General features: G+C 62.8%; 2 protein-coding genes across 4 annotated transcripts; one reads left to right on the forward strand and one right to left on the reverse strand.

The window, feature by feature from the left end:
* Positions 1-1,017: 1,017 nt before the first annotated feature.
* PARD6A (par-6 family cell polarity regulator alpha) lies at positions 1,018-6,975 on the reverse strand. Of its 2 annotated transcripts, none has more exons than XM_062007786.1 (3): positions 6,880-6,975; positions 5,286-5,508; positions 1,018-1,988 (listed from the first exon to the last, which is right to left on the reverse strand). In XM_062007786.1, the coding sequence occupies exons 1-3, from the start codon at positions 6,940-6,942 to the stop codon at positions 1,225-1,227; spliced, it is 1,050 nt and encodes a 349-aa protein (XP_061863770.1). In that variant the 5' UTR covers positions 6,943-6,975; the 3' UTR covers positions 1,018-1,224. The 2 variants fall into 2 exon arrangements, with proteins under 2 accessions (XP_061863770.1, XP_061863769.1); XM_062007785.1 differs by having other exon boundaries at positions 1,018-1,991.
* Positions 6,976-11,276: 4,301 nt separating this feature from the next.
* Positions 11,277-17,963, forward strand: HERPUD1 (homocysteine inducible ER protein with ubiquitin like domain 1). Of its 2 annotated transcripts, XM_062007779.1 has the most exons (8): positions 11,277-11,438; positions 12,724-12,801; positions 12,887-12,961; positions 13,948-14,060; positions 14,402-14,524; positions 15,246-15,593; positions 16,466-16,574; positions 17,200-17,963. In XM_062007779.1, exons 1-8 carry the CDS (start codon positions 11,310-11,312, stop codon positions 17,365-17,367), a joined length of 1,143 nt encoding a protein of 380 aa, XP_061863763.1. In that variant the 5' UTR covers positions 11,277-11,309; the 3' UTR covers positions 17,368-17,963. The 2 variants fall into 2 exon arrangements, with proteins under 2 accessions (XP_061863763.1, XP_061863764.1); XM_062007780.1 differs by lacking the exon at positions 16,466-16,574.
* Positions 17,964-20,742: the final 2,779 nt, after the last annotated feature.

The following is a 20,742-nucleotide window of genomic DNA, read 5'->3' on the forward strand; positions in this document are numbered from 1 at the left end:
CAAGTGAAGGCAGTGGGACAGTTTCCTCTTCCCTGCACAGGGCACAGGCTCTGCCACCAGCCAGGGTGCAGCCCTGTGCCCACAAAGGCCAGAGCCACCGGCAGCCTGGTGCTGGGAGAAGGATCAAGGGTGCCCCAGGTGAGCAGGGAGGGGGAGGTTCATCCCCCCTGAGCAGGGGGCTGGTGCTGAGCCACCCCAGCAGTTTCACCAGGGCTGAGTGTGGGGCAGGGTGCTGCTGCCCCCTGGGTGCCCCTCACAACCTGCAGATGCCACCAGCGTGTCCCCTGTGCAGCAAGGGCACCGTGGCAGGGACCAGCTGGGAACAGGGTGGGCCAAGGCTCATTGCACTGGGTGACCAGGCCAGGGCTCATTGCACTGGGATGCCAGGCCAGGGCTCATTGCATTGGGTGACCAGTCCAGGGCTCATTGCATTGGGTGACCAGTCCAGGGCTCACTGCATTGGGTGACCAGGCCAGGGCTCATTGCATTGAGTGACCAGGCCAGGGCTCATTGCACTGGGTGACCAGGCCAGGGCTCATTGCACTGGGATGCCAGTCCAGGGCTCATTGCACTGGGTGACCAGGCCAGGGCTCATTGCACTGGGATGCCAGTCCAGGGCTCACTGCACTGGGATGCCAGGCCAGGGCTCATTGCACTGGGATGCCAGTCGAGGGCTCATTGCACTGGGATGCCAGGCCAGGGCTCATTGCACTGGGATGCCAGTCGAGGGCTCATTGCACTGGGATGCCAGCCTCACTGCCCAGAACAGCTCAGCCACATGCCACAGGCCGGAGATGTGCCCCAGCCTCCCCCCAAACCTCTGTCTTCCCTGCAGCAGCTCCCCCAGCACAGCCACCCTGTGCCCCACAGCCAGGGGTGCTGCTCCCCTGCCATCTCCCTCCTGCCCCAGGACCTGCAGAGCCAGCCACGGGGCTCACGCTGGCCCACGGCTGGTGGGGCTGGCGGGGGTCGTGCCCGCCCTGGGGCTGGGGGGTCTGGTGCCAGGGTGATGCCAGGCAGGGCCCAGGGGCTGCTTTCTAGAAAAGGTTTTTACTGTCCATGGCAATATATTAACTCATGATGCATATTGGCATAAAACAATGAAACCCCCATCCAGCAGCGGGGCGAGTGGCCCCGAGGGACGGCCGGGGCTGCGGCTGGCGGGGCAGCACACCCCCCTCCCACCCCCCCAGCCCACCAGCACCCCCAGGCCGCGGGCTGAGGCTATAGGGTGAGGAGGCCGCCGTCCCCCCGGCCGGGGCTGCCGTCGTGGCTGCCCAGGGACTGGAGGGAGCCCCTCGGGGAGAGGCTGCGCCGGAGGGGTCCGTGGCTGGGGCCGCCGTTGGGGCAGCCGCCGGGCTCGTAGCGCGCCGCGCCGTCGCTCTCGATGACCAGGTCGCCCTCCTCGTCGCTCTCGGCCGCGCTGGAGTTGCCCAGGTAGTGCGAGGCCGGGCTGGGGGTGTGCTGGCTGGGGGTGCTGTCCGTGGACACCCCCGAGCTGCCCGACGCCTTGCTGCCGCGGATGACGTTGTTGCGCTGGTTGGCCGGTTTGACGGTGATGATGAGGTTGTGGCTGTTGGCCACCATCATATCCGTCACTTGGTCCAAGGACTTGCCGGCCACGTCGATACCGTTGACCTCCAGGATCTCGTCGCTGACGGCCAGCAGCCCCGTGCTCTCGGCCAAGCCGCCCTTCACCAGGCGGGAGATGAAGACCCCGGGCACCTTCTCGACGCCGTGGGGGGCCACGCGCACGCTGACGCCGTCGCGGATGTAGAAGCCCAGGGGCTTGTCGGAGCCGTGCTTGTGCAGGCGCACGCGCCGGTGGCTCTCGGGCAGGATGTCCACGTCGATGATGGACGAGATCTGGCGGAAGTCCTGCGGCAGCCCGATGAGCAGCCCGGGCTTGGCGCGGCACTGCGCCGGCCGCAGCAGCCCCTTCTTCTTCCGCTGCAGGGAGTTGGAGGCGAAGACGCCGGCCTCGGACTCTGCTGGAGGGAGTGAGGGGGGAGGTGAGTCAGGCAGCGTGGGGCTCAGGGCAGAGTCACATCCTCAGGGGATGCAAGGGACCTCCAAAGCTCATCCAGTGCAACCCCCCTGCCACAGCAGCACCAGGAGCACAGCAACTCCTCCAGCTGGGGTTGAACATCCCCAGAGAAGGAGCCTCCACAGCCCAGCCCCTGCCAGTGCTCCCTCACCTCAACAGGGAAGAAACCTTGTGTCTCTTTGGAACCTCTTCTGTTCCAGCTTGTCCCTGTTGCCCCTTGTCCTGTCATTGGCATCCCAGAGCACAGCCTGGCTCCAGCCTGGGCCCTGCTCTTCCCAAACCAGGATTGGGTACAGCATCTTGGGGTGAAATGTTCCTTTAGAATCACAGAATGGTAGGGGTTGGAAGGGACCTATCAAAATCATCTAGTCCAAACCCTCTGCTAAAGATCAATAGATCTAATGCAGGACTTTCTCTCCCCCAGCTGCACAACACTGAGAGACTAAACATAATCCTAAGGGGGAGGTTTGTACTTGAATCTCAGAATAGAAGGGGTTGGAAGGGCCCTGCAGAGCTGCTGCAGCCCCAGCCCCTGCTCAAGCAGCTTCCCCTGGCTCAGGGGGCACAGGAACGTGTCCAGCTGGGGTTGGAAACCTGAGAAGGAGCCTCCACACCCTCCCTGGGCAGCCTGGGCCAGGGCTCCCTCACCTCAGCACCAAAGCACTTGCTCCTTGTGTTTAAGTGGAACTGTTTGTGTTCTGGCTCATGTCCCTTACCCCTTGTGCTGTCCCTGGGCACCACAGAGCAAAGCCCATCCCCATCCTCCTGACACCCACCCTTGAGGCATTTCTCAGCATTGCTGAGGTGCCCCTGAGCTCAGGCTTCTCTTCCCCAGGCTCAACAGCCCCAGGGCTGCAGCCTTTCCTCCTCACACACATGTTCCAGCCCCTCAGCATCTTGCTGTCCCTGCCCTGGCCTCTCCCCAGCAGTTCCCCTGGTAAAAGTAAATTCCATCACCCTCTCTGTGTGACAGGTATGCATTTTGTTATGCTGGGGGGAGCACTGTCCAAGACTGGAAGCCCACAACTCGACTCTCTCCACTGAAGACCATTTTCTTTATCTAGGTGATTCATCCCATAAGCTTGCCACCCTCTTTGGAACCTCTTCTGTTGCAGCTTGCCCCCGTTGCCCCTTGTGCTGTCCTTGGCCATCCCTGAGCACAGCCTGGCTCCAGGCGTGCCCTGCTCACCGCCTCTGCTACCCCAGAGCACCTCCCTGGCTTTTCCTGCAGCTTCTGCTGTCTCCATGGGCCCATCTCCTGGGATTACCCAGAGCACACAAGGCTCAGGATTAGTGAGATCCGGGGCTGGTGATTCAGCCTTAATCACTCTTTAAGCCAAAGTGCAGTTTAACACTAGAGCTGCCAGCCCTGCCAGGCTGTGCTCCAGTCTGGGGCGAGGGAGCTGCCCAGGGGGACACTCCATCCCCGTGAGCTGGCCCTGGACTCGCTGGTCCCCGTGGGAGCAAGGCTTTGGCTGGCACAGTGCGATGCCATCCCCAAGGCCAGAGACTTCCCCACCTCCTGGAGCCCCATTGCAGGGCTGCGGCATCCCTTGAACATCCCAAACTGTGATTTGCGCCACCGTCTCTTATTCCACCATCTGGCACCACCCCACAGGGTTCCACCGCACCCTCCCTGCCCTGGGGCAGCTCCGTGGGGCCCAGCTCCGCGTTCCCCAGGTGCTGGGGAGCATCTCCTGGGCTCTGTGCTTCCTCCCCATCCCCGTGCACGGGGCAGCCGGGCTCTGGCCGCCGCGTAGCCCCAGAGCAGCAGCCGGCACTGAGCAGGGCGCAGGGGCTGGCCCCGAGCCCAGGGGGCCGCAGGGTTCCTCCCCAGCCTCGCCAGCCTGCCAGGGCTCCTGTGGTATAAATATCTCCCTGCACACGCAGCCCGGCGTATTTTTAGCTCGGGGAAGGGCGGTGGAGGCTTTCCCACAGCTATTTCAGCGCCCGGCTGCTCGGAGGGGCTGCGAGCAGCCCGGCCAGGCAGGACCAGCGCCCCGGGGATGTGCCAGCTTCCCCCTGCCCTGCCCCCGAGCACAGCCAGCGCCACCGGCCCCGGCTGGGCTGCCCCACGGGGACAGCTTCACCCCACGGCCAGCGGCCGAGCTGCAGCCTCGGTCGGGGCCGGGGAGGAGCCGTCCCGGCGGGGCTGCACCGGGGCTGCACCCCGGTGCAGCCCCGGTGCAGCCCCGCCGGGACGGCTCCTCCCCGGCCCCGACTGGTTCCACCACAGCCCAAGCCCGGGGTGACCTGGATCCATGTTAAATCAGCTGTGACTCACCCCGGGCTCGCTCCCGACCTCTCCCGTGGGCACAGCCGGGTGCAGGGGCTCAGCAGGGCGCTGGGTGCCCGCTCTCTGCACTGTGCCACCTTGGCACAAGCACCCACAGGCGTTCCCCAGCCCCGCACCGGCTCTGCTGCCTCAGCCCGTGTCCAGGAGCAGGGGATGGCTCAGTGGTGGCAGCCCCTGAGCACACCACGGGCTCCAGCTCCCTCCTGCCAGACGCCTGCATCGCCACTGGCCACAGAGGGAACGTGTGCCCAGGGCATCCTGCAGCGCCCGGGAGCTCGGGGACCTCACACCAGGAGCTCGGGGACCTCACACCATGGCACGAGTCACTCTGGGCACCATGGTGGGGAAACGGGCTCTGGCATCACTCTTGATGGTGCTACTAAAGAGAAAGCCTCGGTGTCAGGAGCCTGGGTGGAAAGGGACAGGCTCGTCTCCCCAGCGGAGAGGAGACATGCCAGGGCTGTTTGTCACCCGGAGGCTTTCACCCTCACCGGCGCACTGCTATCATGATGGGTTTGCGAGGAAGCTGCTCTCCTGGAACACGCCGCTGCGGTCGGGGCGAGCCCCGGGGCTGCTGGGGAGGAGATGAGCCTCCTCCCCCCCCCCCGCCAACAACCCAGCAGCACCCCGAGAGCTGTGCCAGGGGCAGGGAGCCGGACGGGGCTGGGGAACGCCAGCCCAGCGCACCCGGCTGCAAACGCCGCTCCAAAGCCGGGCAAGCGCCAGGGTTCGCCTCTGCTGGCCGGGACACGCGGGGCAGGCTGGCACAGGGGCCCTTGCCACGGGGAAGGGCTGCTGGGGAGAGCCTCAGGGAGCCTCCCGCTGCTGCCCACCGAAGCGGTGGCTGAGGGTCCGTGGGCAGCTCCCCCTGCCCCCAGCACGGCTCATCTCCCTTCAGGGGGCTCAGCAGGGATCCGCAGCCCTTCGTCGTCTCCCACTTACCCTTCTTCTGGATGATGACCCTGAGCAGGGGGTTGGCGGAGGACAGGGCTTTGTGGTAGTTGTCGTCGTTGTTGATGGGCAGGAGGTCGCCGTGCACGTCGGTGTAGCCCAGGAGCACGTCCAGGCGCGGGATCTGGTGCACGGTCTGCAGCAGGCGGTAGAACTCCTGGAAGCCGCCAGCCCCCGAGCGCTTCATGGCGAAGCGGCGGAACTCGGCATCGAACTGCGGGGCAGGAGGAGGAGGAAAGGGAGGCTGGGCACGAGGGAGGCTGGGCAGGAGCGATGCAGAGCGGCCCTGGGGCACCGCTGGCCCCGCAGCCCCGGCAGCACCAGGGCAGGGGTGATGCTCGGCCAAAGCCCTTCCCAAATGCTCAGCATGTTTGTTCTCCCGCCCAAACACCGGAGCGGTGGGATGGGGAGGTGCCCGGGGAGCAGAGGAAGGACCCTCTGGCCGTGGCACCAGCCACGGTGGGCACCGTGTCATTGGGAGCCGCTGACTGTGACTCGGGTGCTGCCGAGGCGTCTGGGGAGCCTCGGTCATTGCCTCCCTCATCCCAAGCCAGGGGAGGCCGGTTCAGAGGCGTGCCAGGGGGATGTCACGGCTTGAGGGGTTTACAGCTGAGGAAGGAGGGCACGGCAGGGCAAGGGGGTGCCGAGAGAGCACCGCGCATCTGGGGAGGCAAACACGTCTGGGGAGACCACACCTGGGCAAGCTCACGCCCGACGGGCGTGCGCATCTGGGTGCGGGGGTCATCCCTCGCTGCGGCCGCACGTCTGGGGCTGCCAGATAAGGGAGCCCTGCCGAGGGTGCACGTCTGGGGCTGCCAGAGCAGGGAGCCCTGCCGAGGGTGCACGTCTGGGGCTGCCAGAGCAGGGAGCCCTGCCGAGGGTGCACATCTGAGGCTGGCAGAGCCCATAACCCTGCCCAGGGTGCACGTCTGGGCACTGCCAGAGCCAAGAGCCCTGCCGAGGGTGCACGTCTGGGCACTGCCAGAGCCAAGAGCCCTGCCGAGGGTGCACGTCTGGGGCTGGCAGAGCCGGGACAATGCCGAGGGTGCACATCTGAGGCTGGCAGAGCAGGGAGCCCTGCCGAGGGTGCACGTCTGGGGCTGGCAGAGCAGGGACAATGCCGAGGGTGCACATCTGGGGCTGGCAGAGCCGGGACCCCTGCCGAGGGTGCACATCTGGGGCTGCCAGAGCCAAGAGCCCTGCCGAGGGTGCACGTCTGGCCGGGGGCACGCCTGGGCGAGGTGGGCAACCAACGCACTCGCCCCGCCGGGGCCACCCCGCGCCCCGCGGCCACCGGCAGCGCATCTGGCGAGAGCTCCGCGGTGACGCTCCCGCGGCCGGTGCCGGCGGCGCCGAGCGGGTCCGGGGCCCGACAGAGCGCACGGTGGCGGCACGGGGCCGGGCCGGGCGCGGGGAGGCCCCGGGGGCCGCCGCCGCAGCGCCGGGCAGGGACGCGGAGCGGAGCCGGCGGCCCGGGGCCCAGCGCCGGCTGCCCGGGGCCCCGCACGTGTGCTGCCCGGCGCGGGGGGCGGCGCGGCCGGCGGAGCCGGTACCGGCAGCGGGCGCGGCGCGGGGGGGCGCTTACCTTGCTCTTGACCTCGATGACGGGCTCGGCGGCGCGCGCGGGCGTGCGGTGGTGCTTGGCCATGCTGCGGGGCCGCGCCGGGCCGCGCCGGGCCACGGGGCCGCGCCGCCGCCACCGCCGCTCCCGCGGCCACGGGGGATCTTCACCGGCCGTGACGGCAGCGCCGGCGGCCCCGGCGGCCCCGGCCATTGGCTCAGCCGCGGCGGGGGCGGAGCCCGGGCGCTGACAACGTCGCCGTGGCAACGGGGGCGGGGCCGGGGCAGGAACGGATCCCCCCCGAAAATACATCCCCATCCGCACACACACCCCGCATATACACCCTCATATCCACACACACCCCCCACCCGCACACACACCCCGCATATACACCCCCCTCCGCACACACACATCCCGCATATTCACCCTCCACCCGCACATACACCCTCATCCGCACACACACACACACCCCGCATATATACCCTCATATCCACACACACCCCGCATATACACCCTCATATCCACACACACCCCGCATATACACCCTCATATCCACACACAACCCCCCCATCCGAGCACACACACCCCGCATATACACCCCCCTCCGCACACACACATCTCGCATATTCACCCTCCACCCGCACATACACCCTCATCCGCACACACACCCCGCATATACACCCCCCTCCGCACACACACATCCCGCATATTCACCCTCCACCCGCACATACACCCTCATCCGCACACACACACACACACACACCCCGCATATACACCCCCATCTGCACACACACCCCGCATATACACCCCCATCCGCACACACACCCCCCCATATACACCCCCATCCGAGCACACACACACCCCGCATATACACCCCCCATCCGCACACACACACATCCCGCATATACACCCCCATCCGCACATACACCCTCATCCGCACACACACACACATCCCGCATATACACCCCCATCCGCACACACACCCCGCATATACACCCTCATCCGCACACACACATCCCGCATATTCACCCTCCACTCGCACACACATCCCGCATATACACCCCCATCCGCACACACACACGATGCGAGGGGAGTCACACACACACAGACACACACACACGATGCAGGAGGGATGTCACACACACATCCCCCTCCGCGCACACATCCGCACACACACATCCGCACACACACACGATGCGGGAGGGATTATACACTCCCACACACGCACACACCCCGCACACACACACACATACCCCCATCCCCGCGCACACACGCGATGCAGGGAGGGGATCACACACACACACACCCACACACGATGCGCGGGGGGAATCACACACACACACCCGTACACACACACCCGCACACACACACGATGCGGGAGGGATTATACACCCCCACACACGCACACACCCCGCACACACACACACATACCCCCATCCCCGCGCACACACGAGATGCAGGGAGGGATCACACACACCCCGCACACACACACACACACACGATGCGGGGGGTTGCGGGGGGATGTCGGGTCCCTCCCGGCCCCGCTCCGCCCCTCCTCGGGCACCTCGGGCTCCGGCACGCCGCCACCAGCCCCGCTTTGTCCCCACGGGTGCCAGCGGCGGGACCCCGGTCCCCACGCGGGAGGGGAGCCCCGTCCCCACGCCCCTCACTCCTCCGCCCGCTGCCAGGAGCCCGGGGCTCGGTGCCAACGTGCTGCGGCCGCCGGGCACCCCTCAAGCGGGGCGGGGGGCCGCAGCCCGGGCCACACGGTGGCGCGGGGGGCTCTGCCCCGGGGCTGCCGGGCGATCGGCCCTTCCGAGGCCGAGCTGCTGCAGCGGGCTGCGGGACGAGCGAGAGGCGGCAGAGGCGAGCGGCGAAGCGCCGGCGTCTCGGGGCCCGTCCCGGCGCCGCTCTCGTCGGGTGCTGCCGCGTCGGCTCCGCGGGCAATGCCCGTGGGATGCGTCTCCCGCAGAACCGGCTTTGTGATGGCGCAGAAATGCTGGGAGAGGCGCCGGCAGCTGCTTCCTCGCAGGCCCCGCCGGGAGCTCTTCGGCTGCTTGACGGGCTGCAAGAAACCTGCGGCACGACGGGGCAGCACCGCGAAACGCTCAGCCGGCCTCTGCTGCTCGCCCTGCCCCAGCCCGCAGAGCCACCTTTGGAGACACCAAACCGCAGCAGAGTCACTCCCCATCCCCGCTGCAGCGGCTCCTGGCTGCTCCCTCCCCTGTGCCACCAGCCCCGGGCCAGCAAAGGCTGCTCCAGATTGCTGCTCACCACGCGAGTGGCACACACAGGGCTGTAAAGCAGCAGCAATTCCCTCCCACACGCCCAGTTTGTGCTGGTTTTTGAACAGGGGGATTGTGTTGAGGTCAGGGAGATAATCCTGGTTTGCACAAGGGTCAATGTTTACACGGGCTGCAGTGTAAACGCAGCTTGCAGCCCTTCATCTCCACTTTTGGTAAGCGGGAGTGTTCAGCAGGACAGTGGGGTGACTTATCTCCTGCTCCAAACCCACCGAGACCAAAGCCAAGAGAGTATCGGGGCAGTGGTTTGGTTTGCCTTAGTACCAGGAGCTCTGAGTCAGCCTCTGGGACCAGAGCACGGGCTACCAAGTGTCCCAGAGTGTCCACCAGCTTCAGAACCACACCAGTTTTTGGCTGCTTCGGGTGATTGCAGCCAGGGCCTGGCTCTGTGGGGGTGCTGAGGGGTGGCACCGGGGCTGGTGGTGGCTCGGGAGGTGGCTCCTCCAGCCGCCAGGCAATGCTGGGATCAGGTCTGCTTGTTCCCACGTGCTTGGTGGTTTTCCCAGCCATAGCCAGGGCTGGGGCGGGGGGGAGCGATGGGCTGAGCTGTCCCCCTTCTCTGTGGCAGTGTGGGGAGAAACACGGGAGCTGGAGCTCGAGGCAGGATGGGTGCTGTGATGCCCACGGGCACACACGGCACGGAGGGTCCCTGCAAAGGGACGCAGAGCCGGAGGAGCCGGGCTGTATCTCCACAGCTTTGCCCTGTCCCTGCCGCCCTCTCGGACACCGAGCAGAGGCTGCAAGCCAGCGAGCAGCAAAGTCACCGTGACCCTTGTCCCGGGGAGGGCTGCCACGCAGCGACGGGCTCGGTGGTGCTGCCCGTGCCCCGGCAGCCCGGCCGCGGGAGGAGGGTCACACCACACCCCGGCTCGGCTCGTCCCTGTGTGTTTTCCGTGCTCAGCCCCGTGGCCCGGCGCTTCTGCGAGGGGGTCGTGGGGATACGACCCCTGGCCAAAGTGTCTTCTCTGGGTGCACGATGTGGTACTGGCTGCGGACTCATCCCTCGCCTTGGGGCTGCCGCGAAACAGCGAGAGGCTAATGCAAGCCGCAGAGCAAGCGGGGGCTGCTGGCAGGGAGAGGGAAGGACTCCGCACGTCACATCACGTCCCTGCGGAGCTCGTTAGACCCCTCCTGGTGCACCAGCATCATTGCCGCCGCCGCATCACATCCCGAAGGCAGCCGGGCGCGGGGAGGAGCGCTCGGAGGCTGCTCCTCTGCCTTTGGACGGGCGGTGCTGTCGGCAGCGATACCGTGTGGAATTCTCCCCTTTTCACACTGCAGCACGGCGTGTCCTGTCCCCGCAGGCTCACCACCGGGCCCGCACCGGGAACGGGCGGGGAACGGGCAGGGAACGGTGCACATTCACTGGAGCGACCCGAGGGACAGAGCCGCCCCCCGCCCCGGCTCGGGCTGAGGCTCCTACAGAGCCCTGAGCGGAAAATGGAGCCGTCGAGGTGGTGGCCGGAGCTCTGCCCGAGCAGGGCACCGAGAGCCCGCAGCCCCTGTGCTCCGCGGGCCCCGAGCACCGCACGCAAGCCGCGTCGCCGGCGGTGGGACCCGCGTTTCCATGCCCGGGCGGGCGGCTGCGGGAGCGGCCGCGGCAGAGCACGGGCGGGCGGGGGCCTGGAGCCGGCGGGGACAGTGGCACCGGCGCTGGCAGCGGCCGCCCGTCCCGTCCCGTCCCGTCCCGCCCCGTCCCGCCCCGCCCCGCCCCGCCCCGTCCCGTCCCGTCCCGTCCCGCCCCGCCCCGCCCCGTCCCGTCCCGCCCCGCCCTGTCCCGCCCCGCCCCGTCCCGTCCCGTCCCGTCCCGCCCCGCCCCGTCCCGTCCCGTCCCGTCCCGTCCCGCCCCGTCCCGTCCCGCCCCTCCCCGTCCAGTGGCCCCGGCCCGGCTGGGGCGGTGTTTGGGGGCGGATCCCGCTGTAGCCACGCCCCCCTCCCCCGCCCAATCAGCTCCTCCGCCTCCCGCCGCGGGGCTCCATTCTATTGGCCCACGTAGCACCCTCTCGCCCCCATCTCCCGCCGCAGCCAATCAGCAGCGGCCACCACGGCCCTGCGGCGGGGCGGGGCTCGGGGCGCGCCTATAAAGCCGCGGGGCCGCGCGCGGGGGGAGCCGCCGTCGCCGCCGCCGGTGCTGTCGGTCCCGCGCCCGCCATGGAGCCGCTGCCGCTGCTGGTGCGCAGCCCCACGCACCGGCACCCCGACCTCCGCCTCCGCGCCTGCCCCGCCTGGACCGTGCGCCGCCTCAAGGCCGAGCTGCGCCGCCTCGTGCCCGACGCCCCGGTGAGGGCGCGACCCTCGGCCCGCGCTGCGGGGCGAACAGGGGGATGTGGGGAGTGCGTGTGTGTGTGTGTGTGTGTGTGTGTGCGGTGATGGAGCTGCCGTGGGGCTCCCGGGCACGTCCCGGCTGAGCCCCTCCGGCCGCGGTGCCCCGGTGGCATCGGTCGCCCCGGTTGCGCTCCTCCGGCCGCTGCCCCTCGCGGGTGTCCCGGTGGCATCGGGTGCCCCGGTTGGGCTCCTCCGGCCGATGCCCCTCGCGGTGCCCCGGTGGCATCGGGTGCCCCGGTTGGGCTCCTCCGGCCGATGCCCCTCGCGGTGCCCCGGTGGCATCGGGTGCCCCGGTTGCATCGGCCGCCCCGGTTGCGCCCCGCCGACCGCGACCCCTCGCGGTGCCCCGGTTGCATCGGGTGCCCCGGTTGCGCCCCGCCGGCCGCTGCCCCTCGCGGTGCCCCGGTTGCATCGGTCGCCCCGGTTGCATCGGGTGCCCCGGTTGCGCCCCGCCGGCCGCAGCCCCTCGCGGTGCCCCGGTTGCATCGGTCGCCCCGGTTGCATCGGGTGCCCCGGTTGCGCCCCGCCGGCCGCAGCCCCTCGCGGGTGCCCCGGTTGCATCGGCCGCCCCGGTTGCGCCCCGCCGGCCGCGGCCCCTCGCGGTGCCCCGGTTGCATCAGCCGCCCCGGTTGCGCCCCGCCGGCCGCTGCCCCTCGCGGTGCCCCGGTTGCATCAGCCCGGCGGCCGCGCCGGCCGTGGTTAACCATTAACCGCCCGCTGCGGGGGCGGCGGGCGCGGGGAGCGCTGGTGCGGTGCGGCTGCGCTCAGGCTCCTCCCGGCGTGTTGGGCTTTGGAAGCCGGGCGGGCGGGTAACGGGGGGCACGGGGGTGTCTGAGGGTGCGAAGGCAGCAGTTGGTTCCCGTCCAGCCGCGGGCGTTGCGGGGCCGGGCTCCAGGACACGGACTGCCCCTGCCCTCGCTGTGGCAGATGCGGCTCCCGGCGGGCAGGGGCTGTACACGACCCCTCTCCTCTATCCATGAGATCAGAGGGTGCCCCCCACCCTCCTGGGAACACGGATGTTCTTGTCAGGAGCGTGTAGCAAAGGCAGCCCCTTTGCCAGAGGTGCTCTCCATCCTCCTGCTGACACAGAGCTCAGTGTTGCTGTGGTGGCATCAGCAGCGTTTGCCTGCTCCCCGTGCTGTGGGGGGCTGCTCCCAGCCTCGGGGCAGCCTGTCAGCCAGGCTTCACATGTGCTTGGCACAGCAACTCAGCCCATTCCCTTTGTTTTCTTCCTTCAAAGGCTGAAGAGGATCAAAAGCTGATCTATTCTGGGAAGCTGCTGCTTGATCATCAGTATCTGAGAGAGCTGCTGCCAAAGGTATCCAAAAAAATACCTTTTATGACGTGCTGAGCTGTGTCAGGGGAGAGGATTGTGCTTTAACTTCCCTTCCTTTCCCTTTCAGCACGGGGAGCTGCATGCTCTGCACTTGGTGTACAGGGTCAGGACTCCTGCCAGCGTGGAAGGAAGCAGTGCAGAGGTACTTGTGCTGTTAACATCCTCTGCAACTGAGGGCTCTGCCTGGAAAGGGGAAGTGTGCAGTGTCTGCTTTAAAGCTCACTGCTGCTGCAGAGCACTTGTGATGCTGGCACTTGTGACAACTGGTGTTTGGATTAAGCTGAGTAAAAACCTGACTCTGCAGTTCCTCAGTGAAGAGTCTCCTGGCATCTGTTAAATAACCAGGCTGTGATCTAGCTGTAGCAGGCTGCTCAGAGGAGAAATGCTTTCTGCTGAATTCAAATGGGGTTTGAGGCGTGTTCCTGGCTCTCTGGGGAAGGTGGCACAGCGGTGGAAGTGGTTCTGATCTGTTGGGAAGGAAGGAGGCTGCTGGCTGAAGCCCTCCCTTGCTCCCATTAGTGACTCAGCCTGGAGAGAGGAAGCCAAGGATGAGCCTCTGCACTTACTGGCCTTAAGTGAAAATGGCCAAACCCATTTTTTTCCATCCCACTGAGTGTGCTGATATGTCTAGAGGTGTGTTTGCCCTTTCTAGGCAACTGGAGCTTATCCTACCTGTGTCTGGTGGTTGTTTGATGTGACCCACCTTGGGTCTGGCTGTTAGATGGGCTGCCACAGAACAGCTCCTGAACTCTGTGTGCAGCAGTTTGTGTGTGCAGGTACAGCACAGCTGAAAGGCTTGGGTGCAGTTCCCTCTTGTTTCTTCCAGTTACACTCTGATAAGCAGCTGGGACCTGCTGCCACAACTACATGTCTCTTAAATAGACTCCAGCATGTCCCAGTGCTGGACAAGCCTTCCAATCACAAAGTGTTTCCTGAGATCCCAGCTAAACCTCCTCTGGTGCAAATTGAGGCAGTTTTCCTTTGACATGACAAAGAGCTTTCATAAGGAGCTTTAAAATACTGATGGAGGTGCTTGTGGCAGCACCCAGAGGCACCATGCAGGGTAGTTATAGTGTAGCAGTTACCTTGTGCATTGTCCTGAGGTAACCTCACTTCAACTGTCCCTAGGTTAAAGCTGACCAGCCAAAGTTATCCTCAGGAGCTAGTCAAGAGCCTTCCTCAAATGGTGACCATCTGAGACGCCCCTCTGGTGCCCAGCCTTCAGCAGAAGCCAGGAACAGGTAAATACAACTGCTGTGTACATCACTAGGGCTTTTAGAGTGTTGTCTTTGTGTTGGGTGCCAGCTCCCCATGCCAGCTGCCTGAAGTCTGCAGCGTGGGCCTGAGGTGATGAGCTGGCACAGAAGAGCTCTGGTGCATGTGGAAGGAGTTACAGGCACTGCTGTGTTAGGTGAGAATCTTCCCTCTGCCCACATGGGTGAGGAGATGTCTGTAATACTCCAGAGGAAGGAGTAAGACTGGCATTTGGATGCACAAAATGAAGCTGTTTCCACTGCCCTGTAACAAATGACTTGCAGTTGGTCCAGGATTTACTAATGGCTGTGTTCAACTTCTCACTAAGGTTGGAACCCCCTCAGCATCCCTTGCACAGTGTGGCTCCTGGCTTCTCTGCTTACACAACCTACAGCATGCTCCAGATGTCCTGGCTTCAGCAGATTTATGCAAGACAATACTACATGCAATAGTAAGTTTTGTGTCCCAAGCTAGCAGGGGGAAGTAGTAACTGTAGCACATGGCCATGGAGAGCTTCTGGCACTGCTTCCTCTTCTGGTGCTGTGTGGAAGACTCTTGTTCCAGCTCCCACTGAATGGGGTGGGAATGTCCCTCTGACTGTGCTCTGCTCACTGCTCAGGCTGCTGCTTTTGAAGTGGCAAATGGCAGATCTGACTCTTCCTGGGAGGGCAGGTGTCTGGAGTGTAAATCACACAATTGTGGGTTGGCAAAGCCCTGTAAGCTGCTGCAGTCCCAGCCCTGCCCAGCCCAGCACTGACCCACAGCCCTCAGCACCTCAGCTTTGGGATCCCTCCAGGGCTGGGCACTCCCCCAGCTCCCTGGGCAGCCTGGCACAGGGGCTCACACCCCTCTCAGGGAAACAGTTCTGCCTCAGCTCCAACCTCAACCTCCCCTGGGGCAACTTGAGGCTGTTTCCTCTTGTCCTGTCACTTGTTACTGGGAGCAGAGACCCTTTTATCCCACCCTCCTGTCAGGGAGCTGCTGAGAGCAGTGTCTCCTCTCAATCTTTATTGGTCATGGGTAGAATTTAACCCTTCTGTGACCTCTAATCTTGCTGCTTTCCCCTTGCATGTGGTGTGAGTCTGTGTGTACAGGTGTGCAAGTTCTCAGGGATGGTGTTAGGTGTGACAGGGTGCAACTCCAAGCCTCACTTGGCTCTCCTCTGGTTTCAGCTTGGCTTCTACTGCTGCATCTGCTGACCCATCCCACACACAGCACCCTCAGGAGATACCAGTGGCCTCAGTGACCCCTCCAGCTCCTCTCCCAGACCCTTTCCCAGCCCAGGATCAGCCTGGCAACCAGAACATTGCTGCTCCAGTTAATGCTGTGGCCAACCAGGAGCTGCGGCTCAACGCCCAAGGGGGTCCCATCATGGAGGAGGAGGAGGAGGGAGCCCGTCGAGACTGGCTGGACTGGCTCTACTCAGCAACACTCTTCTATGTCTTTGTCAACATTGTCTACTTCTACTCCAGTGTCAGCAGGTTCCTCCTGGTGATGGGTGGCACCGTCCTGATGTACCTGTAAGTGCAGGGGAGGTTTGCTGTGGTGTTCAGAGGTGCTGAGCTGAAGTGCTGAGCTCTGTGCTGCAGTTGAGCTTCATGTGACTTGTGCCTGGAAAGGGAGAGCTGCTCCTCTAGCCTGGTGCAACTCAGCATTTAGCAAAACCAGAAGGATAAGCCTGTGCTTGGAAGTAGATGAAGGTTGGGTGATAGTGGGGGATCTGCCCTGGCTTTGGTATTCATGCTTCTGGTGTGGCAGGTTTCCTCCCCAGAGAACTGCCTGGCACCCAAGGAGCTCAGTGCAATGCAGAGCAGACCCACACCTACATTCCATCTAGTAAATGACAAGTTGCTTGTTGGAGAAACAAGTGTTTGAAGCCTGGGCAGAGGAGCTGACACCTGCATCTGAGTCACCTCCCCATGCAGGGGCTTCTGCTGGATGTTACCTCGAGAGCTGCCTGAGCTGGGTGCAGTCTCCTGAGTTGCCTTTGGGCCTCCCTAGGGGTGGAGAAAAAGCTTGAGATAAGTCTTAGGAGCACAACAGAGATGGTGGGCCCTCAGCTGACATGCTTGGGATGCCCTGTCTGAGGAGGATCATGTCCTCTCCAGCTTTGGTCACCAGTGGAAGGAGGGATGTGGGGCTCTGCATTCCTGGTGGTTAGGGCTATGGGTTGAAGCTGGAGCTGAGGATCAGCTCCTCCATGCAGACTCAGAGAGCCAAGGTTATAATTGCTTCATGAAGTCCTTCAGTTTTACCATTGCTAATTCTAAATGAGAGGCTCTTGATGGTGGTACTTGGGTCAGGGCTGAAGGAGACCTTGATGTGCTGAGCAGCTGCTGCTGCAGCAGGAAGGAGCAATGTCTGAGCAGTGTCACTGTGTCACCTTCCCCAGGCACCAGGGTGGGTGGCTCCCCTTCAGACGAAGAGCACTTCAACCCTTCCCAGGCAATGCTGCTGCTCCTCAGGCTGCCCTCAACCAGGACCAGAACAATAACTTACAGGTATTGTCTCCCTGTGTTTCCAAACCATGATGATGAAGCCTTGTGAAGTTTTCATTCCAGTTTGCTAATGACATGTAGCTGCAGAAACGTCTCTGTAAGCTTCTTGGGAAGCTGTGTTCCATGAGGGACCAACTGGCAGCTTGAGTCTTGCTTTGATGTAGCTGCTTCATCTGTTCCACAAAATATTTGGGGCTGAATGGCATCTTGCAGCTGCCTCTGGCCTTGAGGGATGTCCTGGAGAGTGGCTCCTTGTGGGCTGAGCGGGTTCTGTAGCTGCAGCTGGGGTCTGGGCTGTCCCTCTGTGGCAGGAGCAGAGTCTTGTATTTCCAGCTGACACTTCTGGGTGGTGTCAGTGCAAGGTCAATACTTGGGGAATAACCACACAGTTCCCCTGATGTGATGCTTCATGTCTGTCCTAAATGCTCTTGGACACATGGCATGAGTTTAACCAGTAACCCCAGTGTGCAGCTTGAGGGTTTTGACTTTGTGCCTGGCTGGGGATGCTCACAGGCTTTTTAGCTTCTGGCAGTGCCATCTGGGTGACAGAAGATGCTGTCTGACACCTGGCTCTTCGAGGGCATTGCTGAAGTGATCTCACTCACCAAGCAGCTTTGGTTTCTTGCAGGGGGGAAATGCAGCCAGAGCAGATGAACCTGAGGCCCCAGTCAACGAGGGACAAGCTCCCCAAGAGCTGCAGCAGGCCAAGCTTTCCTTTGTGAGCACAGCATGGGTCTTTTTCAAGACTTTCTTTGCCTCCCTTCTTCCAGAAGGGCCTGGAGTGACCCACAACTGACTTGTCAGCAGTCTGCTTCTCTCAAACCACAACAGGCTTTAGTCTGAGTGAATCAGACACCAGCTCCAAACCTGGAGTGAGAGTGGATGGCCCTTCCTCTGGCTCTCACTGACCAAGCAAAGCTGCAAAAGAAGCCTTAAGTCCTCACAGCCTAGAGATGAAGATGCTTGGCCAAAGAACTTTGCTCTGTAGCATTTATTAGGCCCCTGTGTAGAGGCTTGGCCTTGTGAACTTGTGTGCTAAAATGCACAGGCTCGAAGCAGAACACGTCTGAGAAGCAAATTGCTGCTTCTGTGCAATGTGATTCCTGTTGGAATGTTTCAGAAGCTATTTAAATTACACTGAGTGTAGGATCTCAATCAACAAAGCCACAGATGCATCAGCAGAGGTTTGTGGGTTCAGCTCTGCCTGGCAGGAGTGTAATGAAGATGGGAACTTCCTCACTGCTTTGGGAAGCACAGTCAAAGCAGCCCCATGCCTGTGTTCAACTGGGCTGCATTCTCCCTCCAGAGCACCTCTTGCATTACTTCATGTGGTCCCTTTAATTTCTGATGTGATTTAAGGGCTTTGATTGCAATAAAACTCGCTGGCATTTATATCTGTGCTCCTGCAGGCTGTACAGCAATGGGCAGGCTACTTGTGCAAGGCACAGGATGGGCTCTCACCTTGTGTTCAGTGGTAAAGCAGCAGAAGGGAGTGGGGATAGGAGGGGAAAAGATGCTCACAGGGTGAGGGACTGAGTCAGCTCAGCCTAGAGGCAGGCAGTGGCAACAGGCAGGAGTTGGGGAGGGTGAGGGAGGAGGTGAGACAGAGCATGGGCCTTAAATCACTGGAGGGAACTCAGGGGAAAAGGAGCCTTGCAGCTTCCAGAGCAAAGCTGCTGAACCAGTGTGGGAAGAGTGTAGGGGTCTTCTGGGAATAACATGACCCTGTGCTGTGCCACAAGTGGCAGAGAACAGAAAGGGCCTGGAGGCTCTGGCTTTAGGAAGCTGGGTTTGTCTTGGCTAATGCTTCAAGCTGTGTGGTTCTGTTTGTTTCAGTTCTCTTTGTGCTTGCAAGCACAGCTGCAGCTCCCATCCTGCTTCAGCTGGGGTGGGCTGTGCAGGGCTTCCTGCAAAGCAGAGGGTTGTGCAGGTGGTGATGGCAAAGTGAGCAGCAGGTTGTCTGCTGCTCAGTCTCCTGCCAGCCTCTGGCAGCTTCCCCCAGGGGGGAGCAGAGGGAGAAATGCAGGGTCTGGCTGCTCCAGCATTCTTTCTTCTTGCTGCAGGAACTTGCAGCTGAGCAGCTGCTGGAGGAGTGGTTGGAGTCCTGTGTGGCACCCAGGGCCTGCTCCATGAGCTGAGCACAGGGCCACAGATGTGATGAGAGTAAGGTTGCTGCTGAGCAGATAAGCTGAGAGCTGTTTCACTTCTGCAGGTGCTTCTTGTCCCTGTTCCCAGCAGCTGGGGACATCCCAGGGGCTGTGTGCTTGCCCAGCAAAGGGTTGTGACCTCCTTTGGGTCTTTGCCCTGGGATCCAGCCCTCACTGTGAGATCTTGCCAGTGGCATTTGCAGAGCTGTACACACAAAGGGGATCCCCTCAGATGTGTTGGGCCAGCTGGAGCCTGACACCAGGGCTGCTTCCCCCATCATGTCCCCCAACAGCACCTTCATCACCTCATTCTGACCCCTTGGCTTCACAAAACAGCTCTGGAAATAGCTGCCAGTATTTAATGTCTGAACATCAGAGGGAGGTGCCCCAGCCCTGGTCCCAGACTTGTGCTGAGGGGCTGGAGGCCAAGTAAGGAGGGTTGGGTAAAGACTGGGAGATGCTGCTGCTTGGCCCATGTCTTGTCTGCAGAGAGACTGCCCAGAATGTCTTATTTTAGCCCTGAAAGTTGTATTTGCTCTTTCAGTCTGGGTTTGGCAGTGTGGAGTCAGTGCTGCAGGAGCAGCCCTCTGCTCTGCCTGGCTCCAGCCCATCTGCCCCAGCTGGGAGCAGCCTGCACTGGGGCCACCTGTGTGGACCAGCTTATGTTTTGGGGGTTTTGGAGGTGGTTATGGGTGATACTGGTAGGGAAGAGGAGAAACCAGGTTGGGTTTGGAGGAGTTTCATGGAACACCCTGTGGCATCTCATGGTCAAAGAGCTCTCCTGGGTGACCTCCCCTCCCAGGTGCTAGCTAGCTTGTGAACTGGGGGATTTTAATGGAGTTTATTTGCTGCTTGTTGTGGCCACAAGTTTTCCCTGTGAGAAACAGCCTCTCTTCAAAGCTGGGTCTCTCTTCAACCCAAGATTCCTGCTGCTTGGGGCTTGACAGCCCATCCCTGGGCAACGTGAGGTGCGTGCTCTGCAGGGGCTGCTGCTGGGTGTGAGGCATCCACCATGGCCTTGTTGTGGCTGTGAGGGGAGCAGCTGGCCCTGGGCTTGCCCCCAGGCTTGCCCCTGTGCTGGTCCAGGGCCAGGCTGCAGCGTGGGGGCTGCTGGAGCCCATCCTGTGTGTGGCTGGGCTACCTGGAGGCTTATCTCAGGAAGCAGCTGCAGGGTAACCCTGGATGTTGGGGTCAGTGCAGCACAGAGATGGATGGCTTTGTGCCTTGCCTCTGCTCTGCACAGTGTGGGGATAAAACCAGCCCTGGTTGTAGGAGGAGCCCCAGCAAGGTGGGAATGTGTCTGTGTGCAGGGCCTCACGCAGCAAGTGGGTAGCAGCACATCTTCCAGGGTCCCTTTTGCAAGCACTGCACAGCAGCTTGGCCATTTAACCTTTCCCTTGGGTCTGAAGGCTTGCCCTGCCTCCTCTTAGCCCAGTTTAACCTTTCTTTGGGTTGTTTTTAAAGCTGCCCTGCCTCCTGCTAGCCTGACCTTGCCCTGGGAGGAGGTGGGAGGGCTGCTGTGTCCCTGCTGGTTACTCCAGGGCACAGATGCTCACGGCATCCACCTTGCACGTGCCGCTGCTATTGTAGGCACAGAGGCTCCAGCCTTCCTGTGCTGCTGGAGGTCACTGCCCGGCAGTGCCCTGTCCTCCCATGCTCCCAGCTCAGCTCAGTTGCCAGCAGCAGCCTCTGAGGCAGAGACAGGACAGAGGAGCTGGGCTGGGAGGGGGCTGGAGCCGCACCAGAGCTGCCACAACCAGCTCCTGGGTTCTGGGTTCTTGGTCTTTTGGTGCTTCTCTGTCCTGAGGTGCCAGTGAGAGCCCTGTATGAAAATGCCCTGCTGTTCCCATCCCTGCCTGCTGCTCTGAGCTGGGGCCCTGGCCACAGGAGTGGCTGTGGCCTCCTGGATCCTGCTCTGCTGACAGTTTACAGCGACCAACAGCAGTGGTGGCAGCCCCAGAGTTGTTCAGTGAAACTGAACCTGTGCTCAGTGCCCAGCAGTGGGCAGGGGAGAGCCCTGGGCT

This window comes from Colius striatus, chromosome 14, assembly GCF_028858725.1.
Source record: "Colius striatus isolate bColStr4 chromosome 14, bColStr4.1.hap1, whole genome shotgun sequence".
NCBI classification, from domain to species: domain Eukaryota; kingdom Metazoa; phylum Chordata; class Aves; order Coliiformes; family Coliidae; genus Colius; species Colius striatus.

Excerpts from the sequence above, each read along its gene's own strand:
- PARD6A (XM_062007785.1), bottom strand. The coding sequence starts at position 6,942 with ATGGCCAAGCACCACCGCACGCCCGCGCGCGCCGCCGAGCCCGTCATC. Across the intron at positions 5,509-6,879 it reads TCATCGAGGTCAAGAGCAAG|TTCGATGCCGAGTTCCGCCG; the intron begins GTAAGCGCCCCC and ends CCTGCCCCGCAG. Across the intron at positions 1,992-5,285 it reads GGTCATCATCCAGAAGAAGG|CAGAGTCCGAGGCCGGCGTC; the intron begins GTAAGTGGGAGA and ends CACTCCCTCCAG.
- HERPUD1 (XM_062007779.1), top strand. The coding sequence starts at position 11,310 with ATGGAGCCGCTGCCGCTGCTGGTGCGCAGCCCCACGCACCGGCACCCC. Across the intron at positions 12,802-12,886 it reads TGAGAGAGCTGCTGCCAAAG|CACGGGGAGCTGCATGCTCT; the intron begins GTATCCAAAAAA and ends TTTCCCTTTCAG. Across the intron at positions 14,061-14,401 it reads TCAGCAGAAGCCAGGAACAG|GTTGGAACCCCCTCAGCATC; the intron begins GTAAATACAACT and ends CTTCTCACTAAG.